Source organism: Heterocephalus glaber, unplaced genomic scaffold, assembly GCF_053883595.1.
Source record: "Heterocephalus glaber isolate CG9 unplaced genomic scaffold, H.glaber_assembly_v1.0 deba00001593, whole genome shotgun sequence".
Classification (NCBI taxonomy): Eukaryota; Metazoa; Chordata; class Mammalia; order Rodentia; family Bathyergidae; genus Heterocephalus; species Heterocephalus glaber.
This window is the reverse complement of record NW_028258368.1, coordinates 1019978-1040824: the sequence shown is the minus strand read 5'-3', so window position 1 is coordinate 1040824 and position 20847 is coordinate 1019978. Positions and strand designations below refer to the sequence as shown.

General features: G+C 37.0%; 1 protein-coding gene across 1 annotated transcript in view; it reads right to left on the bottom strand.

The window, feature by feature from the left end:
- The window catches only part of Nox3 (NADPH oxidase 3), an 88703-nt gene that overhangs the window by 44884 nt on the left and 22972 nt on the right, over nt 1–20847 (bottom strand). The window contains exons 2-6 of the mRNA XM_021237957.2: nt 16477–16572; nt 16257–16367; nt 15234–15318; nt 4890–5035; nt 2235–2416 (exon numbers count right to left, since the gene is read on the bottom strand). Coding sequence (XP_021093616.2) covers nt 2235–2416; nt 4890–5035; nt 15234–15318; nt 16257–16367; nt 16477–16572 — 620 coding nt within the window. The remainder of the gene's footprint in view (nt 1–2234; nt 2417–4889; nt 5036–15233; nt 15319–16256; nt 16368–16476; nt 16573–20847) is intronic.

The following is a 20847-nucleotide window of genomic DNA, read 5'->3' as shown; positions in this document are numbered from 1 at the left end:
CAGGCACTAGGCAACATTTCTCATATCATCTAAAAGAGGCTCCATCATTCCATGTATGCATGCATTATCTTTTAAATTTTTAAAATATTTTTAATGTTTCCATCTGCACTATTCATTAATAGGTAGATTAGTGGGCTTTAACACCTTTCAACAATCCCACTTTTACTTGGCATTTTGTATAAAATTTGCAAATTACTTCTGCTGTACACAGGAGCTGTAGAATACTTCAAGCTGGGAACATTAAATGAGGCCTATCCCAAAATAAGCCTTTCAAATTGGTTAAATAACTAAAAAGTTTCATCTTATGAAAGGTTATTTGGATTTTGAAAAGTATCTCCAGTGAAACACTGTCCACTGAAACCCTGTTTTGCTTCTGTGATATACCAGGGTGCAAATGGAAAGGACATGCATTTAGGGGGATGAAGATATAATTACTAGGGACTTCAAGACACCTTGGACTATCAAGAGTCTCAGAAATGTGCTATCAGTGATAACATTCCTAATAGCTCTGGGAGAAGAATCAGTGGCAGAAGGCAGACTGCCAATATCTGGGGTAGAACATCGCCATACACCTTCTTCCCTGCCCTGCAAACAAAAAGAAATGTGAGATCTCAACGCTCCAAAAAGTCAATTGCATATACTTTTAAGATGAAAGAGAATAGAGAGAAAGCCCTTAGCCATGTAGCAGCATACATGTGGAGGCAGGTTATAAGGATCAGCAGAAGGAAGGGCAGTCTTTTAGGGTAAAATACACACCTTCAGATAACTCTGCTACAATGTGTGTATCAGAGAAGCTGAGGGATGGTGGGGAGCTCTCTGTAAGGCATAGGCAGTGAGTGGCAGCTAGCTAGTGTGACCCCTTCTAGAAGTGGGAGGCTGAGGAAGGAGGGAGAATCTCCTGCAAGGAGGGAGTTTGGAACAGGTGATTGACTTGTGAAAGTGCCAATCCCAGCAAGGTCCTGAGAAGGACTTCCAGTCATGAAGGTGTGTGTCCTTTCTTGGGCCATCTCTGCATCTGTGTACCTGCTCTTCTGGGTCTGCACAGAAATGGAGCCCACCTCTGGTCCATAACCTCCACACTCAGCAGAAGCAATGAGAGGATAATGGAGAGCAGAAGCATTCTGCTGGTGTAGAAAGCAGGGCAAGGGCTGCTGGCAAGCCACACAAGTATTTGAGCATTGCTGGGAACATTCTCAAAGGGGATGAGAATAACTTAGAACAAGTGAGCAACTGTTTTTTTCTTCAAGGGTTTGTTAAGAGTAGAGACTTACTTGTCTATAGCCTGGTGTCCTAGGTCTGACTGCCATTCATTTATCTTGGACCTTAGTGCCCTGTTTAATCCTCTGAACATCCAGCTAGGTCCTCCTTATGAACTGAGATAACTACACCTTCTAAATTGTTCATACATATGAAAGTGTTTTGAAAGTTGAAACATGGAAAAGAAAAAATATCAATTTATTAAATAATTAAAAGGTCATTTCTAGGTAGCAATTAACTAATTCAGGGCTGTTAATGTTTAAAGAATTTGAGAACATTTTAGTTGAGGGCAAGCACATTTTACACTCTCATGTACTTCAGATGCTCATCCAGCTTCAAGATGAATGGGTGCACAGTTATCAGTTAGGTATAAAATACCAGAACAGCATCTTTTGAGCATATTATCCTCAAAAGGCTCCAAGTGCAACATCTTATGGGATATCTGAATAAAGAAGAATCTCAGCAATCAATGGAGAAACTGAGCCTGAGAGAACTCAAATTGGTTTTTTTCACTCCAATGACTAGCTCAGGTTGGAGTGGCCATTTCACATTCTGTCCTCACATTGTCCTCTCCCACACACCGGGCTGCCGAGTTGATGGTTTTGCTTAAGCAGAAGTGAAATGTTGGTGTCCAAAATATATCGCCTGACTAATCTCATGTAAATTGGATTGAAGCAACAAGTACTGAATGAAACATAGATCTACTGTCATCCAGCATTCATTAGAATTCCTGAATCTGATAAACATGTCAAGAGTTACTAACAGAGTTAGCTAGGAAAAATAAGTATAACACTACTCCACCTATGTAGCTTATTTTCTGTGTTACAAAAAGAAGTTTGTCACAGTGAATGTGTGTTTTCACATATGTGTCCTTTAGTCACTGCATGTCACATCCCTCCATCAAAAGGACTTCCCAAGATTGTTTTGAAGTTCATAGAGATAAAAATCTTAACATATTGAGCATAGTATGGACTTACCCTGCCCCATGGATAGCCAGACTGATAAAGAAGATGATGAAAACATGGTGTGTATACCAGAACAGCTCATAAGAGGACTGTCTGATGAACTCTGTCGAAGAAGTCATGATCAAGATCAAAGCCAGAGAGATCACAAAGCCAGTAAAGCCTGCTATTGTCGTTAGCAGCTCAGTGATTGTGTTCTAAGAGAAACAAATGCCACGACATTAGTATCTTAGTGCATTTTTGTATTTTTAGTGTCAATGCTTGAGGGTCAAAGGCAAGAGCCATATCCAGAAGCATAATAGCCTCAGAAGGGTCAATATTTAACTCAAGGAATGAGTTTTCTTACTTTTCCTTTTCCAGTCTTACAGTAGACATTTGGTTTGCTCATATTTTATAAAATGCCAAGACAATAATTACATTTTTCCACTTTTATAAATTAATTTTCATGTCAAAGTTACTGTGCTGAATTGAAATTAGCACAAAATATAAAGAGAGCATTTTAAGATAAAGTGCTGCAAAGTAAATATGGGTTTTAAGTTTCTAATTTTTAAAATGAAAATGTGGATCACTGTGCCTAATTGGATTTTAACATTAATAAACACATTTTTTGAGAGGTCCCTCAGGGGCATTCCTAATAAAGCAGCTACACACTCTGTTCCTCTGGTGGTTATTCCTTGCTCTTACTTTTTAATTGGAAGGACCATGACTTGCATTTCTTTCACGTCACCTCAGGGGGCCTGAAATATGGCTTGATAAATCTCAGGTGATCAATAAAGGTACAGCTATTCTTACCTTGTGGATACTTCCAAAAGGCCAGAATTCTGACCCCTGAGTGCAAAAGACAGTTAACTAGCCTTTTGGAATATGAGTCATAAAACATTTTGTTTTTATGGTGAGTTTTCCATATTCTTGTCTAGTCATTAGTATTCATACATTGTGCTACTATTGTTGAGCTGACCATGAGCTCAAAAAACTCACACTATATCTTTTGTCAGTAAAACCTCATTAATTTGAACTGCTTTGAGATCTGGAGGTAATTTGGACAGGGACTTCTCCATTCTTTATTTTTCTTTGAGAGCAAGAAATGGAAATAAAATTGGAAAGGGTATGTCTCAAACATTTAAAAGATTTTCTGCAAGTACACTTTGGCATTTTAGAAATCTATTTACAACATATGATGTGCTAATTTCAAATCATTCTTCTTTGACTATGAAAGCAAATCTTCACTTTTTTTCTAGCAACACATTTATAGACTAGTTTGAGCTGCAATGAATCTTCTCTGAAGCAGTCCCAGTGCATCTCTTTTGAAATGCTCTGTAATGTACACTTTCTGTTATTGATACTCATCTCTCTCCGAATACCCCAAATTAGAGGGTTTTCTGAGCTTAATTAGTACTTACAAAGTATACTGCTTCTGAAATTTTGAAATGACTGTGCTGGGAGTAGCTTAATTATATTGTTCAATAGCTTTAAAAGTTATTTATAATAAATACTGTTTATTATACAGTCTCTTCATAATGTTGAGATTTCTTCTTGGGCCTGTGTAGCTGTGAATTTCCAGAGCCTTCATGGGGAAGAGTATTAATACCAATAGGTGCCCAGAAAAATGCTGTGACTTGACTAAGTGATATCAGGGCATCCCCACATTCTTAGGGCATCTGTAGCTTTGATTTATAACTGTGAAATTTATGCTTGTAATTGCTGTCAGTTAAGAAAAGGTAGCTCAACTTGATCAATGGCCTCATACTGAAAATCACCCTGGGATAATTAGGAATTTGACAGGGACAAATCTCCCCCCCAAAAGACTTTGGATTTTTCTTCTATCAAGGAAAGCTAGTTGAGGAAGATGGCCACTTTTACAGTGATGCCCAGATATTAACGGACAGATTTCTGTTTCTGGAGCATACTGTCTTAAGGCTTTACTTGGGCAAAATATATTTTTTTAAAACATGGTCACTATGGTAGACATATATTCCAATATGATAGTACATGGAAAAAGACTTCTATCAACTACAAAAAAGAGAATGGTGAATTGAGGCAGAAGAATGTCCTTATCTCTGAAGGGGAATCGCTGGGGCTATATTTTTGCTGTTTTTTTTTTTCCTCACAGGTTTTGTTCCTCTGTGTATATAGCAAACTAGCACTATTGGTGTCACTAGCCATGTAGGTCTCATTATGAAATTAGCTTTTGAGCCCAGTATCTGATTTGGCAAACCCATTATTCACATGTGCCAAAATATGAGGCATAGAAGAGATCCAGAAAACAATTTGCAAATTGAAAATGAAGACATCCATTTTACTCTCTGGATTTAGATGGCACCTTAGTCTTTATGTATCTAACATCAGTGAAAAAAATCTGATCATAAGCTGCTTTTAAAATTTAAAAATATTAGGGGTCTAACAGGTTATTGCATTTCTTAAGGAGTGCATATACATTTTCTTAATTAAGTGACATATGTTTTTCTCCTTGTTCATAACCTGTCAGCATTAATAGTTAAAAAAATAACTTTTTTTTTTTAAAAAAGGAAGTGAAATTGCTGTTAACATTTGGCAAAAACTTCTTCTCTCCAGCTTGTTATTGAAAGTTTTTGAAATGTGTTGTTCCTGATGAAGGGATGGGAAAAGGAAAGATTTTTCAGAAGGCTGATTAGTTAGCATCCAAGAACTCACCATGTGGAAGGTTCGGACAGGGTTGAGGTAACTCTCATTGGGGGTGTTGCCAAGTTTGGAAAGTGCAGCCACAAGTCCCTGGGCATCCTCTGACTGGCTTAAGTGGAAGTGCTCCATATTGAACAAATGTGCCACAGTGTGGATTGCTAAGGATGAGGAGACAACATTAGACAGGCACTATATACATTTTGTCCTTTGTAGTTACTCAGAACTACTGTGTCCTGTGTGAATGTTTTCTCTGTTCTGCTTTTTGTAATCTCCAAGGGAAAGTGACTTATTTGTGCCTCTTTCCTAGTGTCTTGGTTGGAGCGGATCAAATACTTCAGAACGTGGTATATGGTTCACCACATTCACTTTATTATGTTAAGAAATGTAATTCTCAATTCATCATAATTTAATTCTAAGCATATAATCATTCTAGAAGTGGAATAAGTCTTATGATATCACAACATTGTTATCTATGAAATGTAATTCTTAAGAAAAGAAAATATATGGATGTAGATATAAATATAGAATCTCCTTAAGGCAGAAAGCATTGTTCTAGAACACTGCACATCATATACACTGACATATATTCGCACAATATATATCATTGATAGTAAGGAAATATTGTTTTTATCTTCTTTTAACCTTATCTTTTCGGTTCTTTGCTTTGCATATTTTAGCATTTATACCTCTACACATCAACATACACATATTTGCGTGTGTTACTCCTACTGTACTTAAATAAGCAAGTATTTATGGAATGAACCACCCTTTCTATATTCTTTAGAAATAAACTGTTTCCTAGTTTGGAGAATTGGTGCTGTTTAAATTTTGGATGAAGAGGAAAGGCTCACAAAGCATTATCTAGCCTAAGGAGTCCGTGTCTGATACTGTTCTTTCCTGCCTTGTGAAATCTGTTGGGAAGGCTGTGGTCACAACATCTAGATCACCACATGCTATTGCTTTGGCATTGCGGCTGGGTGCCCAGTTGATGTGTGCCACTGGCATCAGCTTGAAATCCCTGTCCTCCCTGTCCTCCCCCTCCTTCCCATCCTCTTTTTCTTTCTCTTCCTCTTCTTCCTCCTCTTCTTTCTTCTTCCCTTTTTTGCTGTACCCACATTGAGAAGTAACAGGACCTACTATTATAATCATCTACAAGTTATGGGTGGGTTAAGAATTCTCCATGGCTGTTCACTTTGGGTTGAAGTGTGGAGGAATAAGGGGGAAAACAGGACCGGCAGAAACTTCTAGTATTTGTGTCATTTTGGTCCCTGTTGTCCTAGCTACATATTTATTTAGGAATATTATCTTCTATTTAGCAGAATTTTTCTTTTTTGCTTGCATTCTTTCCATCAGGGTCAGCCCTCATTCTGATTTGCAAAATTATACTAATGCTTTAAGACCCAATTCAGAAGTTGTTTTCTACCACTCATTTGTCAATTTCATAGGCACAGTGCTACTTTGATATAGCATTTCTCAGAAATTATTGTTATGAGTATTCATTTATATTTGTATCTCCCCAAGGGAGTTTGATTCCTCAAGACTTATTCATTCTTGGAACCTCAGCCCCTGGCACATTGCTTAGCACCAGTAAGTATTTAGTAATTATTTGCTAAGTGACTGTGAAATTACACAAAGGTAGAGAGGGATATTAAAGGGTCAGGAAATCAATTGATTCAACATAGATTGGAGACATACACGTATTTTTGGGGTATATTTTCTTACAGCCTTTAAGTTGAAAATCAAGTCAAGCATACTTTTAATTGAGGCTCACCAAAAAGCAAAGGACATGACAGCATTTTTCCATCTGTGTTGTTTACAGCTTCTTATATGAGTTCAGTGAGGCTCATACCCAAGAGACTGTATATTTTCTCCTTAGGTGCTGCTATGGTTTGGTTGTACTTTGTTTCTTAAGGGTTTAAGAAACATATTAGAAGCTTGGTCATCAATGTGGTAAAGTTGAGAAGTGGTGAGACCTTTAAGAGGTGGGTCTAGTGGGAGATCCTTACTGGCCCCTTCCTGTATTCTGGTTTCCTGTCTCATTGTGTGGTCTTTCCCTCTCAATGTGTTCCAGCCACGGTGCTGTCTATCTTGATATGATTCAGTCAACTGGGCCCTCGCCAAAACTGGGTTCATATTTGGAATTTCTACCTCTAAAATTGTGAGCTAAACAAATCTCTTTTCTTTATAAAATACTCAGCTTCAAGTATTTTTTTATAGTTATGGAAAATGGACTAATGCAAGCAATTTCTTCAATAGGTAGACATAGCCATGTCTATTCAGGCACTGCCTTGTTTAGTCAAGTATCCACAAAGCTAGAAAAGCTTATCTTAATAGCGATCATCTCCAATACAATATAAACAAAATGGGAAATGTTTGCTAAATTGAACACAAACATTGTTCACCAGTATTTCTAGTTGCTATTTTCTATAATTATCTCAAACTCTTTAAAAATATATATCTTATAGCTAACAAAAATTGAATGCTTACAATATACCAGGTACTGTTATAATTACTTTGGGTATATTATCAGTATTAGTCCTCAAGTATTAGTCCTATTTTACAGACCAGTATTCAAAAAGTTAATGGCAAAGGTGGATTAAAACCCTGTTTATTGACTTCAGGGCCCTGGCATTGACATTTAGGCTGTATTGCTTTTTTAGATTAATTAAAACTTTGTATACCTTACTGTTTACTCAAAAATAGTTTCTAATATGAACTTAGATAAAATTCTCTGAATGGCTTACTTGAAGTCTTTAATCTAGAATCAAGCTAATGACTGATCAAGGCATGCAAGGTTCTCATTGTTGGTTGGCATAATGTTCCTTTTCATTCTGCCCCTTTTCCCTTACGTCTCTGGTCCTACCTTCCTTCGATTTCCCCCATGGACTAAAGCTCTCCACACAGGGACCAAAGCTGTTTCCATTTTACAAGGCTGGAAGCTATCTTGGTTACTTTTCTCATTGCTGAAACAAAATGGCCAACATCCAAAGTTAAAGGAGGAAAGGTTTATTTTGCTCACAGTTTATAGAGGTTTCAGTTTGTAGACAACTGGCTGCAAGGCAGGGTGGCATGGCAGAGAGGCATCACAGAGGAGAAGTAGTCCATGGCAGAGCAGACAGGAGATAGTGAAGTAGTAAGCAGCAAGCAATGGTAGCAGCAAGCCCACCTTCTTTCTGTCCCTTTATATACATCCAGGCCATTTGCCTTTTGGGTAGTGGCACTCACGCCCAAGTTAGCCCCTCCCATTATCACATGCAGAGCTATGTAAACCAATAAGTGGATGTCTTAGTTACTTTTCTTGTTGCTGAGACAAAATACTCAACACCCCAAATTAAAGAAGGAAAGGTTTATTTTGGGTCACAGTTTGTAGAGGTTTCAGTTCATAGTTGGCTGGCTCCAAGGGAGAGTGGCATGACAGATGGGCATCACAGAGGAGAAACAGTTCATGGCAAAGCAGGGCAGGCAGAAGGCAGCCATCAGTGAAGTACCAAGCAGCAAGTAGCAGGCCACAAGCAACAAGCAGTGATCCTCTTTTTGTCCCTTATATCTTTTTTTTTTCTTTGTTTGTTACTGGGGATTGATCGTGGGACCTTGCACTTGTGAGGCAGGCAGCGGCACTACTGAACTAAATCCCCGGCCCACTGTCCCTTATATCTTATCCAGGCTACCCAGCTGTAGGGAATATAGCACTCACATCCAGAGTGGGACAGTTTAATCGTAGCATTGAACCATGAATCAATCCCAACACCACCTCCTTGATCCCAGCAGCATACACTAGATCCAGCTGCTGTAGACAAGTGAGTTCGGACAATAGATATGCTCCATACTCTATGCCAGATTCATGCCCATTTATTATAGTTAGTGGCCAAGGGGGGCTAGTGCCCAGAAAGTTTCCTCAGTAATGGGAAGCAGTTTGATTTCTCCTTTTAAATCATGCTTTCAGTTGGAGAGGGCTCAGGGGAGAGCAAGCGGAATCTTACAGAAGTAGAATCATGCCAGGTTAGTGGGGGGTACAAGGAAGTTTCACACACACTATGTGAGCTACAAAACATCCTGAAACTGTAGCAAGTTTACTGCCAAGCAGAATGTGGGGGTTTGAGGTGCCTTGTTCTTGTGCAAGCATTTTGTTCAAGCACAGTTATAAAATGGCATTGAGGTACAAGATAGAGTCGGGTTGGCTATCACACAGCCACCTCAGAAAAGCCACACCTAGACTGCATGAGACTTTAGGGAGACATTTAGATACAAGTCATAACAGTGGACTAATTTAGTAATTATACACCCTTAATCCCAGCATCAAACAATTTAATTCCTGGATCACACACCCTGGAACTAGCCCCTTCCGAAAAGCCCCACCTATGACTGCATGAGGCTTTGAGGGGACATCTAGATACAAGAATATCAGAAACAGAGTTTCACACTAAGTTATAGGACTGTGTTACAACTGCATAACCTACATGTGACAGTCAGAAAGAGAATACAGAATAAATTCTCCTTTTTATTATTCTATTTTTATAGCATTCTTCTCCTATGCAATGAATTGTTGATCACAATCTGTTTTCTATTAGATTGATTTCCAAATGAGAATTTGACACTGTTAAACTACATTTAAGTAGGTGAATTGAATGAACAAAAACACTGAACTATTTATTTATTCTTATTGCCAGGTCTCTCCTAAAAGAGCCAAGGAAACTAATGAAGTAGGATAAAAAAGACCAAGATATTTTTCAAGAGGTAGCTTCCCAAGGAATATGCTGAACACTATTCTCCCCAGTATTTTTATAGACTTTAAAATTCATATCTTAAATGTTCCTTTGCTTCTGTTCCCTCTATTTTGTTTTCATTTTACAAGGTATAGTATAAAAAAGAGGATATTTTATTTATCTCAGGAATTTTCAGAGTGAAAACTGCTTATGCCCATTTTGTTTGTCTAAGCATTTTATTTCCCTCTTAGGTACGATCCTAATTTTATCAAGATCTTGACTCAGAGCTAAAGATACCAGGTACTAAATCCAAGGTTGTTGGGACTTGATAGTTACCAGGGGAGACATTATTTTCACCCTTTTTCAGCTATCATACTTTCTATTCTTTCCTTTATATATGTTAGTCTTTTTCATATGAATAACCATACTATTTATGTTACAGTGACAGTTACTTTAGAGATGTGATAAAACACTGATATGGTTTGATTTTTCTCCCTCTTAGTCATCAACATCATTTCATGCTATTAAGTTTAATGCTAGTCTGTAGCAGAAAGAATACTGAAATGGATCCTTCTCAGTTACCTAATTTCTTCCAGCTTCTGTTTTGTCATCTGTAAAGGGTGTGAATTGAACAAAACTACAAGGTGATTGAAATATATAGTGAATGTTTAAATTTTAAAAAGATACATTGCCATTAAGCCACCTTAAAATATTGTCTGACTGAAAATATTTATCTCATCATTCTTGCCACTTTCTGAAGCAGATCTGGAAGTCCTCTTTCATGAGTTCTTTAGTTAGGATGTCATAGCTTGATGTCCTAAATCAATTCAAAATGTTTACCTTTCATGGTCATTTTGACTTTAGGGAAGAGGCATAAATTGCATAGTGCTAGATTTGTTAATAAGGTAGTTTGGAGACACATCATCTTTTTATGAGCCTGCCTTTCCATGGAATGGCACTTGGCGGCAGCACTCACCATATTTTTGATCATATCTTGTAAAGACACTCATGAAAGAGGACTTGCAAAACTGATTCAGAAAGTGAAAAGAGCTGTTAGATAAGTGTGTTTGAAATGATGGGGAGCATTTTGAGAGAGATTGATAGCAATGTGTCTTTTACTATAATAGGTTCTTTTTAATTTAAATATTCATTGTATGTTTTGAACATTTTTTTTTTTTTTACATATCTTAGCTCCCTTCCAGCTGTGTGGCTCCTGTTATTTCTGTGAAGTTAACTGGGAATATTTTTTATCCAAATGGGATCTGTAGACTAATATGAAAGTAATACAAATGTGAAATTCATGTTTTGTTTTCAAAAGCAAAACTAGTTTAGATGGAGCCCTTGGTCTTATAGTAAATTCAATGCCATCAGCTCCTCAGGTGACCTTAGTCTGGTGCCCTGGGGACTTTCCCTGGTTCACATTGATGTGCCCTTAGAAGAGCCCAGTATGCACACTTCCATAATCCACTCAAATGTGCCAGGTGAAAAGGTGCAATATTTGAACCTTTGTATAATTTTGTTTTCTCATTAAACTACTTTCAAAAGAGAGCAGCAATCTTGGAAACTGTACAAATACACAGTTAATTGGTGCGTGAACTTCTGAGTTCAAATAAGGAGCTTTCAATCGAACAGTGAACCAAAATATCATAAAGTATGCAATTAGAGCCAGTTGCCCTGAAAAGCTCCCTTTCCTTCTTATTTTTCTAGAGATCAAAAGAAGCATAATTGAGGGGAATCTTGGAAGCATGGTCAGTTCTAGCTGTCTCTCAGCATGCCTGTCAGGGATAATAGTCATTTCAGAGTTAGCTACCTCCTAATTAAGCAGCCTTTGGAAACAAGGACCTAGAACAAATACTGGCCATGCTTCTGAAGCCAGAATCGGGCCGAGATCTTCAAATTTGTGATCTGATTTCGGTAGGATGATCCATGATTTTGGTGCCATGCATCTGTGAATCTCGTTCAGTAAGATTGGGGGTGGTGCCTTCATGATCTCTGAGGACCTCAATCAGAAATGTTTACTTGCATTTTTAGGGGTCAGGTCCTGGAAAGTTTGTGTCTTTGGACCCTTTTTAATTTGAGGCTTCTGAATATTTTCTCAGTACATTTATTCTGGGCTCACTCCTCTCAACCTGCCCTGTTGTGTTTATTGATGTTTGTAAACTAATTTTAGTAACTCATCAGGAACTGCACTCAGGGTAATTGCATACCCCTGAAACCTGGCAGGCACAAGCCATGGAATTTACTGGAAAGAGCTGCCTGGATCACTATTTACAGCCTCCTTTAATGGAAACTCAGGTTCAAAGTACTACTTTTCAATTGAAAGGTCTTCAAGGTCTACTATGGACCAGGAAACCCAGAAAGATCCACCTTAATAAGAATGGAGAGGATGTATAACTATAATTTTTATACCAGTGGAGTTATAGTTCCCCAAAAATGATTTATTAGTGGTTGAAGAATGCTCCAGCAGCTCTTATCAAGGTGAGCAAGCAGGAAGACTGGAAGCCAAAAGAAGGGCTCCTGTCACTGCCTTTTCGGTGATGTCCTTGATTATAGATACCATTGTTTTGCTTCTTCCCTCCTCCTCCCTAGCCTGCTTCCAACAGTCTCTAATTGCATCCTTTAATGATCTGACCAATTAAAGCCTACAGTTGTACTTCTAGGGAAATGGATGAAAAATTAGAGGTTAGCATGCAAACTTCGATGTGGATGCACTTCTTCCAAGGTTACACACCTCTATTAAGTCAGCCGGCTATTTGAAAAGCTGCATAATGGGCAAGGCTAATAAAACAAGTGCAGGGACATTGCAGCTGCTCCCTGGTGAATATGCCAGAAGGACAAATGTGAAAAGCAAGGTATATCAATGAAACTAGAGCTTAGCATGTTTTTTTTTTCTCTCTAACACCACAGTTGCCAGCCACATTTCTTAGTTAATGTGAAATGTAATAATTGCTTTGTCAGGGTTTGGGAGAAGCAAAGAGCTCTCTTTCCATCCTCCTGCCTTTGTCCCAGTGGAAACCACAACAGCAGGGCTGGTTGCCATGGAGGTGGGGGGACCAGCAGCACTTTACTCTCAGACACAGCTCTGAGATCTGGTGAAGCCCCTGGAGATGGTTGGAAGGACTGCAGAGCAGTGGGAATTCAAGAGGAAGTGGGTTGCAAAGAATACTTGATGCTCTCCAGGGATTTGTGAGGAAAAGAGGAAGAGAGAACATCCTGTTTTCTCTTTTGCAGCAGAACATGCATTTTATTATCTTGAATTATGCTATTATTTTTAATCACTTCGTTCCCCACACTGTTTCATCCTTCCAAAGCTGCTTCCAGCTCCCTGAACAACTGAAGCAGTTTCTTCTTATACCTTTTTCAGTGATTCTTTGAACTTCTCTTGCCTATGGGCCAAATCCTACTTATCCTCAGGTTTGACCAAATCTGTTGACAACCTGTTATATGCCAAGTACCAGGGAAGCCAAGACATATGAAGCACAGTGCCAGTCCCTGAGACCAAGCAGAGTTTGAAAATTGTCACTCTATGGTGAGAAGTGTGACATGAGCCCTGAACGTGAGGGGTCTGCAAGGGGAGTTGGATTGGGCAATGGGTTCTCTGGATATGGTGATATCTGACCCAGAGAAGATGATGAAGGAGAGGTGGAGCATGTTGTGCAAAGGGGACACTATGAGCAAAGACACAGAAGGCTCTGGATATGGATGCGGTTGAAAAAGCAAGGTGGATGTGGTCAGAGATGCACTGGGGCAGGGGCTGGGGTTAAACTGAAAGAATCTGTCATCCTATGGAATTTGGATTTGATCTGATTTGCAATAGCAGCAAGTGAATGACCTTATACTCTACAGATTTCCAAAACATTCCATTCCTAACAATAATCTACACATATCTTTGAACTGGATAAATGTATTACCGCTCTTTAATTTCAGAGAGGACATAAGAAACAATCTACAATTAGACACCTAACCAGCAACAAGGCTAAAATATAACTTGATAGTCTGATTCGAATCAACTGCTGTCCACACCTAATTGTATTCCACCCTAAAATAATATTGACCACATTAGGGTCAGAAAGCTATAGGTCCAATCAGAGTATCTTGCACATGGGGGATGTTCAGTTGATTTACTTACTGATGCATTTATGCTATTGATATATGATTGCACAAAAGAAATATACATACCCAAAGAAGAAAAATATTCCCAAAAACACATTTTCCTTTATTCTTTACTTCATTTTTTAATGTGTTTTGATGGCAGTCCCCTCTTTTCTATAATGTCTTTACAACTTTCTCTTAGAGTCTGATTCTGCCTTTAAGGTATTGTATGGCAATAATATTCTTCTTGCTATTTCACTGTACTGTGCTACATCCTTTAAAGCAAAATGAAGGATTCTTGAGGCTTTGAAAGGAAGCCTAGAGATTCCTTAAGTTCCTTCTCTGATGAACCTACCTAGGAGCATTCTGGTCTCTATTTAGATACCACCTATGAGGAAGGGAACTCAGCACCCTTAGGTTACTCTATTTCTAATTTCAGATCATTTTCAAGGTCTGGAAAAGGCTTGCATTGCTGAACTGAAAGCTGCTTCTCTGGGATCTTATTCCTTAGGGTTTCATTCACTTTTGTCCTATACTTTGGGATACGAGGGGACATACCCTCTGTCCTTCAGCTGCTTTTTTGTAGGACATCATGTCTTTTTACTCTGATTTCTTAACAAACCACAAAGACCTTCTGCAAAGCACTTCTTGGGTTGCCTTAATCTGGTGTTAAAGACAGTCAGTGGGGAGAATCTTCCCCTCATGTCTCACTGCACACCCAAAGTTGTGTTAATTGGCACTCGGGCACCGTCTGTCATGTCTTGTTGCTTAATTAAATTTACATTTGTTTTGAGTGTTCCTTTTACTCGGCTTTTTTTATGCATGAGAGGATAAAAACAAATGAGGAAAACATTTTATAGTTAAATTAGTTTGAGGGAAACAGTCCTGAATCATAACTTTTTATCATTGTGATAGGCTTTTATTTCAATGTCTTTGTTTTCCACCAGTACTGCAAGCCAATTGGTCATTGTCCTTCTTTTTCCTACTAGTATCTCACCTTGGCCTCGGATGTTAATTTCTACTGCTTTACACTTCTTAAGTTAGAAGTATAATAATAACAATAACACTTTATATGCCAATAAAAATTCATTATCTTTTCAAGATCTTCTTATATCCACTAGCTCAATACTACTCAGATCCTAATTCACATGACTTGTCTTTTCTTTTTACTGCCCCAGATACCATTTGATAGTCATTCTGTTATGATTACGTGTGAGATTTTGAGCATGGATCAATTTTATTTCTGATGTGAGTTACATTGAATAACAAAGTGTCCATTTTTCAAGTAGGTATTTATCATTGTATTATCAACTAACCAAATTGTTCACAAATGAAAAGCACATTTCACCAACTTTGATAAATTGAGGACTTGGGATGGAAAAACTAGTAGAGATGTATAAATTGGAAATTGAAAAACTCATTTGTATAAGGTTTATGTGGTCAGATGGAAGATGAAAATTTCTTTTACCTAAGGGTGAATTTGTGAGGGTGGATTAAAACAGTATTACGAAGTTAGATATTAAATATTATAAAATCCATTATGTAATTAATGAGTACTTACTTGCATTAACAGCTATCCCACAGGCAACCAGCTTGTGGAATTTGAGATTTTTGTCTAATTGCCTGCTCCAGGGTCCCTTACAGCACTAGAGTAACAAAGAAAGAAAGAAAGAAAGAAAGAAAGAAAGAAAGAAAGAAAGAAAGATTTGATTTAGGGGAAAATAACAATGACAACAGCATCATGAGAGTTGAGGGGGCACTCAGACTCTGCCTCTAAAAAGTGAGGCTACAGGACACAAAAGTCAGTGGCAAATAGGCAAACAGCAAAACAGCATATTATTACTGTACTTAATTTCCTGAATTTCAATTTGATAAAACTAATTGACTTGGTCGTTTCTGGCTATAACTCAAAACTTTTGAACAAATCTTTTAATATCTTTACCTTACTCAGCTTCTTTATTGAGGAAATAGAGGTGATAAACATTATCATCAACTATGTGGTTAACATAATCTATAACTCATTCCTTATTATACAAAAAAGGTTCTGTGTGTATCTATAGTATCTAATATTAATACAATCATAATTATATAATAAATAGTAACAACTAGTAAAGGTTGTTCAAAGTCTTACTTTCTGTATATTATTTTGTTTAACAGGAAACACAGGTAAGTACAGTGAAACCAATATAATTAGAAAAAGACTGATTACTAACATTAAGTGTCAAAATAGACACACTGAAATCCAGGTGCTGTGTGGCACTTGTGTCAATTGCTTATGTGTCTTCTTTCAACCAGAAATGGTAATAGTTCAATCTGTTATAATGTTTCCATCTCCATGGGGCAGATACACCAGGAAAAGGTTGAGCAATGAGTCAAAGTCATGTAAGAAGTCAATGGTAAAAACAAAACTCAAAGTAGATGTATCAATTACTGAATTTCAGTTTTAGCCACTCTCTCGTGCAAAGAAACAAATCTAACTTTAAACAAGATTCCTGGACATTTTATAGTAAAGTACACCTTGTTTTCAGTAGCACTTGCATTAGTAAGTCATAAAACAGATTCTTTCAAATATTTTAGTACTTACTGTACTTGTTCCTCTTACAAATGAGATTAGGTTCCGACTGACAGGTAACAGAATTAGCATGCAGTTAAAATTCAGGCACAGTGCAGATGCTCGTGCCCATGCCAGAGTTGACTGTCCACAAGTGAAGAAACAAAAAGAGATGCAATGAAAACGGAAGCCCAGGAAATGGAATGCATTTTGTTTCTTGCAACAATAATGCACAATTACCAAGTCTACTTACACCCAGAATAACTCGTGTATAAAAGAAGGACTCCTCCTCTTCATACCAACGGAATGTGTCTATGAACAGAGACAAATTCACTCCAAGCCATGAGAGCTAGACAAGGTGAGAAGAGACCCAATCGATACCATCTTCAACTCTTTCTTTCCTCTACTCAGAATCACTTTGGGTTCTTCTTTAAAAATGAAATAAGCTTTTCAAGATTAATCAGAACTGCTCCATGCATTTATTTCTTTGAGATTAGTTTTTAGCAGGTGATTAGAACTATTAAGTTTGTAAAAAAAAATATTTTAAATTTGTAGGGGTCAACTTCAAGTAATTTAATGAAGAGTATATAACCTTCCTTAGTCAATGTTGCTTGAACATGATGACATGAAGGAGGAGGGACTCTTTAAAGTACTCTGCAAAGATTCCAATTTCATTGACTAATTCAAAGATTTCATTTGATTTAGAGAAACTTTCATATATTATGCGAAAACAAACTACTTGACCTTGAAACAATTAAAAGTGAAGTCAATCAGAAAAGAACTTTGCACAGTTCTATATGGGTATACTAAATATATCTGCTAAATGTTTTCTAATAAGTTTTAGTCTTTTAACTAAACTAATATTTCAAGAGTTTTAATGCTCCTATACAAGTTATCCTAGAGTATCAGAGCCTGTTTATATGTATATATTTAAAGCTTAGTAACAAAGTATGATACTTACTACTACTATGATGGAGAGACTCTCATTCACAATCCAGCACACCATCATGACACTTATCCTCTGTTGCTATCAGCCAATTATTCCTTTCAGTCACCTGCACCTGGATTTTGTGTGCTTAGTAAGGGTTTCCCTGCTAAATTATTTCATCTTTTTGTCTCGGGAAGTACCTACTGAGAGCAGCTCTCGAAGAATTTTTAATTAAGGACTGCTTGCCAAAGGCGCATTACCACACTGACATGCATCATGACCTGGGTAAATACAAGGCACACCTCTGTCTAATGATACCTTTCTTCAAAGATTTCATAAGAAAAGAAAGCTCATTTTATTAAACTGTCCTCATGTACTTTATACCCCATTCATTTTCTACATGATTGCAGTCAAGATGATAATAAATTTGTATGTAAATTTAAGAAATGACCTAACTGCTGAAAGCTGCAGACAGCAAAGTGCTTTTACTTCAGCCTTCTCTAATTTATTTTTACTTCTTCTTTTCCTCCCTCTTTCAAAAAAAGCTATCTAGAGAGGACAAACGATGAGGTCCAAATAAATATGGCTTAAATAATCTTTCAGAATATGGTGAAAAACTATATTCTAAAAAGAAATTGCAGAGGAAAAGTCTTGTAAATCTCAAAGTGTGATTATAAAATATAAAAGTAAGCTCTTGGTGGGATAGATGGAATTCCTAATTCTAATTGTACTTGGTACACCTAAGAGGTAAGCAAGAATATGTCTTTTCCTTTAAAAAATGTTGTTGGAAAAACTGGATTTCAACCTGCCACAAATTAAAACTAGACCCATATCTTTCATCATGCACTAAACTAAACTTGAAATGGATCAAAGATCTAAACATTAAAACAGAAACACTAAACTTGCTAGAAGATAGGTAAGGTAGAACTCTTAAAGACACTGGGATAGGAAAAGACTTTATGAACAAAACCTCAGTAGAGGAAACTAGTACAGAGAATCAACAATTAGGATCTCATCCCATTAAAAGGCTTCTGCACTGCAAGAGAAACCACCAACAGAACTAAGAGACAAACTACAATGTGGGAAAAATTTTTTACTAGCTGTTCCTCAGACAAAGTACTACTATCTAAAATATATAAAGAACTGAAAAATCTCAGACCCCTCAAATTTAAAGACCCAATTCAAAAATGGGCATCTGAAATGAACAGACATTTCTCAGTCAAAGAAGTAAAAGCAGCAAATAAACATATGAAAAAATGTTCAACATCACTGGTCATTGGAGAGATGGGGGTGAAAACAACACTGAGATTCCACCTCACCCCAGAAAGAATGGCTGTTATCAAGAAACCAACCAATAACAAATGCTGGTGGGGGTGTGGGAGAAAGGAACCCTTCTCCATTGTTGGTGGGAGTGCAGACTGATGCAACCACTATGGAAATCAGTATGGAGATACCTCAAAGAACTAGGGCTAGAGGTCCCATTTGACCCAGCTATTCCCCTGCTGGGTATCTTCCCAAAAGAATTTAAAAAATCATATCACAGTGATATATGCCCACCCATGTTTATAGCAGCACAGTTTGTAATAGCTAAAATTTGGAAACAGCCCAATTGCCCATCAACTGGAGACTGAATAAAGAAGATTTAAAAAAAAAAAATAAAACGGAGTACTATTCAGCCATAAAGAATGAGAAACTAGAGTCATTTATAGCTAAATGGATGTACACTGAGGCCATACTCTTAAGTGAAATAAATAGGATGTGTAAATACCGAATAATTTCTCTGGTGTGAGACACTGAAAGTGTAAATAAGAATCAAAATGCATAATAGATAATGTGAACCAGGAAGAAAAAGTCTAAAGTGGGAGAGGAAGTAGTAGGAGTAGGGGAAAGGTAAGAAGGGTAAGGAAAAAATATGAGAAAAGGAAAAAATGGAAACAAAGTCTTTGTAAATAGGGAAGGGTGGAGGGGTTGAAGGGAGAGCAGGGGAATGGGGGAAGAATAAGAACCAAGATATATCATGTAAAGGTACAAATTCAATGATGAGTGTCATCATATTGTATACCTAAAATATACAATGAATTTAATGAAAAAAAATATGTCTTTTCATACTTTGGCAATCCCAGGAGTGGCTGCATCTGAGCCTGGCCATTCTCTGATTTTGTGTACCCTGGAAGGCACAGTTATCCCAGTTGAAGCAATTTTCTGGCTAGTTCTGGCCAAATATATTTTTTAAAATTTGTAGATAATTAAGATGAAAATGGAAGATTTAAAAGGTTTTTTCATATAAATTTTTTAAGTACCTGTCTATAATACATAATGAATACATTCATTATGGGGGATTGGTATACATACATATCACATTTTTCTGCTTTAGAAATATATAAAAGCATAGGTATTTTGATAGTATTAATTTAAGATTAGGATGCAGTTAATAAAATATCTTCAGTAGCTTTAACAATGAGAAATTAAAAGAAAATCTCCATATTAATTTCTTTAAGCCAATAATCTTCCATGATGAAATGATTTGTTATTTCTGAAGTGCTTAGGATTTACATATCTTAGAGACCTTATTTAGTTGGGTTGTAAAAATAAATTCAGAGAGAATACATCCAGAAATTTATACTATCTTCTATTGAAGATTCGGTGAATATGAAGAAGTATTGAAATTTCCCATCCTCCTTTACTCTTCCCACACTATTATAAATGAGAAATGTGTATTGCTTGTTATGGATTGGATCTCAAATGTCCCCCAAAGGAAATGTGCTAAAGGCTTGGTCACCAGTCTGTGGCACTACTGGGAGGTGGTGGAACCTTTAGGAGGTAGAGCCTAGTGGGAGGAAGGTCATTGGGAGCATACCCTTGTAGGGGATATTGAGAAATACAGGCCCTCTTCCTCTCTCTCATTTTTTTTTTTTTTTTTTTTTTGGTACCAGGGATCAAATTCAGGACCTTGTGCTTGTGAGATAGGCAGTGGAACCACTGAGCTAAATCCTGGCCCCTGTTACCTTTTTTTGTTTCTTGTTTTTCCTCTCTTTTTGTTTCCTAACTACCATGAGGTCAACAGACCTCCTCTGTCACATGCTTTGTCTTACCACAGTCCCAAAGCCATGGTACCAAGTGACCATGGACTAAAGTCTCTGAAACAGCCAAAAACAATTTCCTCCTTTTAAATTGTTTATCCTTGGTATTTTATCACAGTGACATGCTAAAGAATGATACTTCAAATTTATTGTTAGTTGCTCAGAATATCTCTAGTACTTCAGTAAATGTATAAAGGTTTATATTTAACCAATAATCTTTACAGCACTATCTTTATTTCTAAAATGTGACTTGTTTATTCTTCATTTTGAATATGTAAGTTACATTATGTTAAAATGTTGCTATTATATAATTGTAGCATACAAATATGGTTAATGGTTGTATTATGAAGATATAACTTATGCTTTAACTCTTCATAGATTTTATTTTTGTAGACTTAGAGATAGATTTATTTTATAGACTTGGAGTGATTTTTAGACCACTCCTGAAACACGTAAATTTTAGTTACATTAAAATTCATTCAGAGCTTAGAATTTTTGTGTAATTAATGGACATATGTTTTCTTCTCAACTCTTCTATTTTCACATTTAAGAAAATTTGGTAACACCGTTGTTGGTTCATATGACAGTATTGGAATTAGACCCCAGAAGACACAAA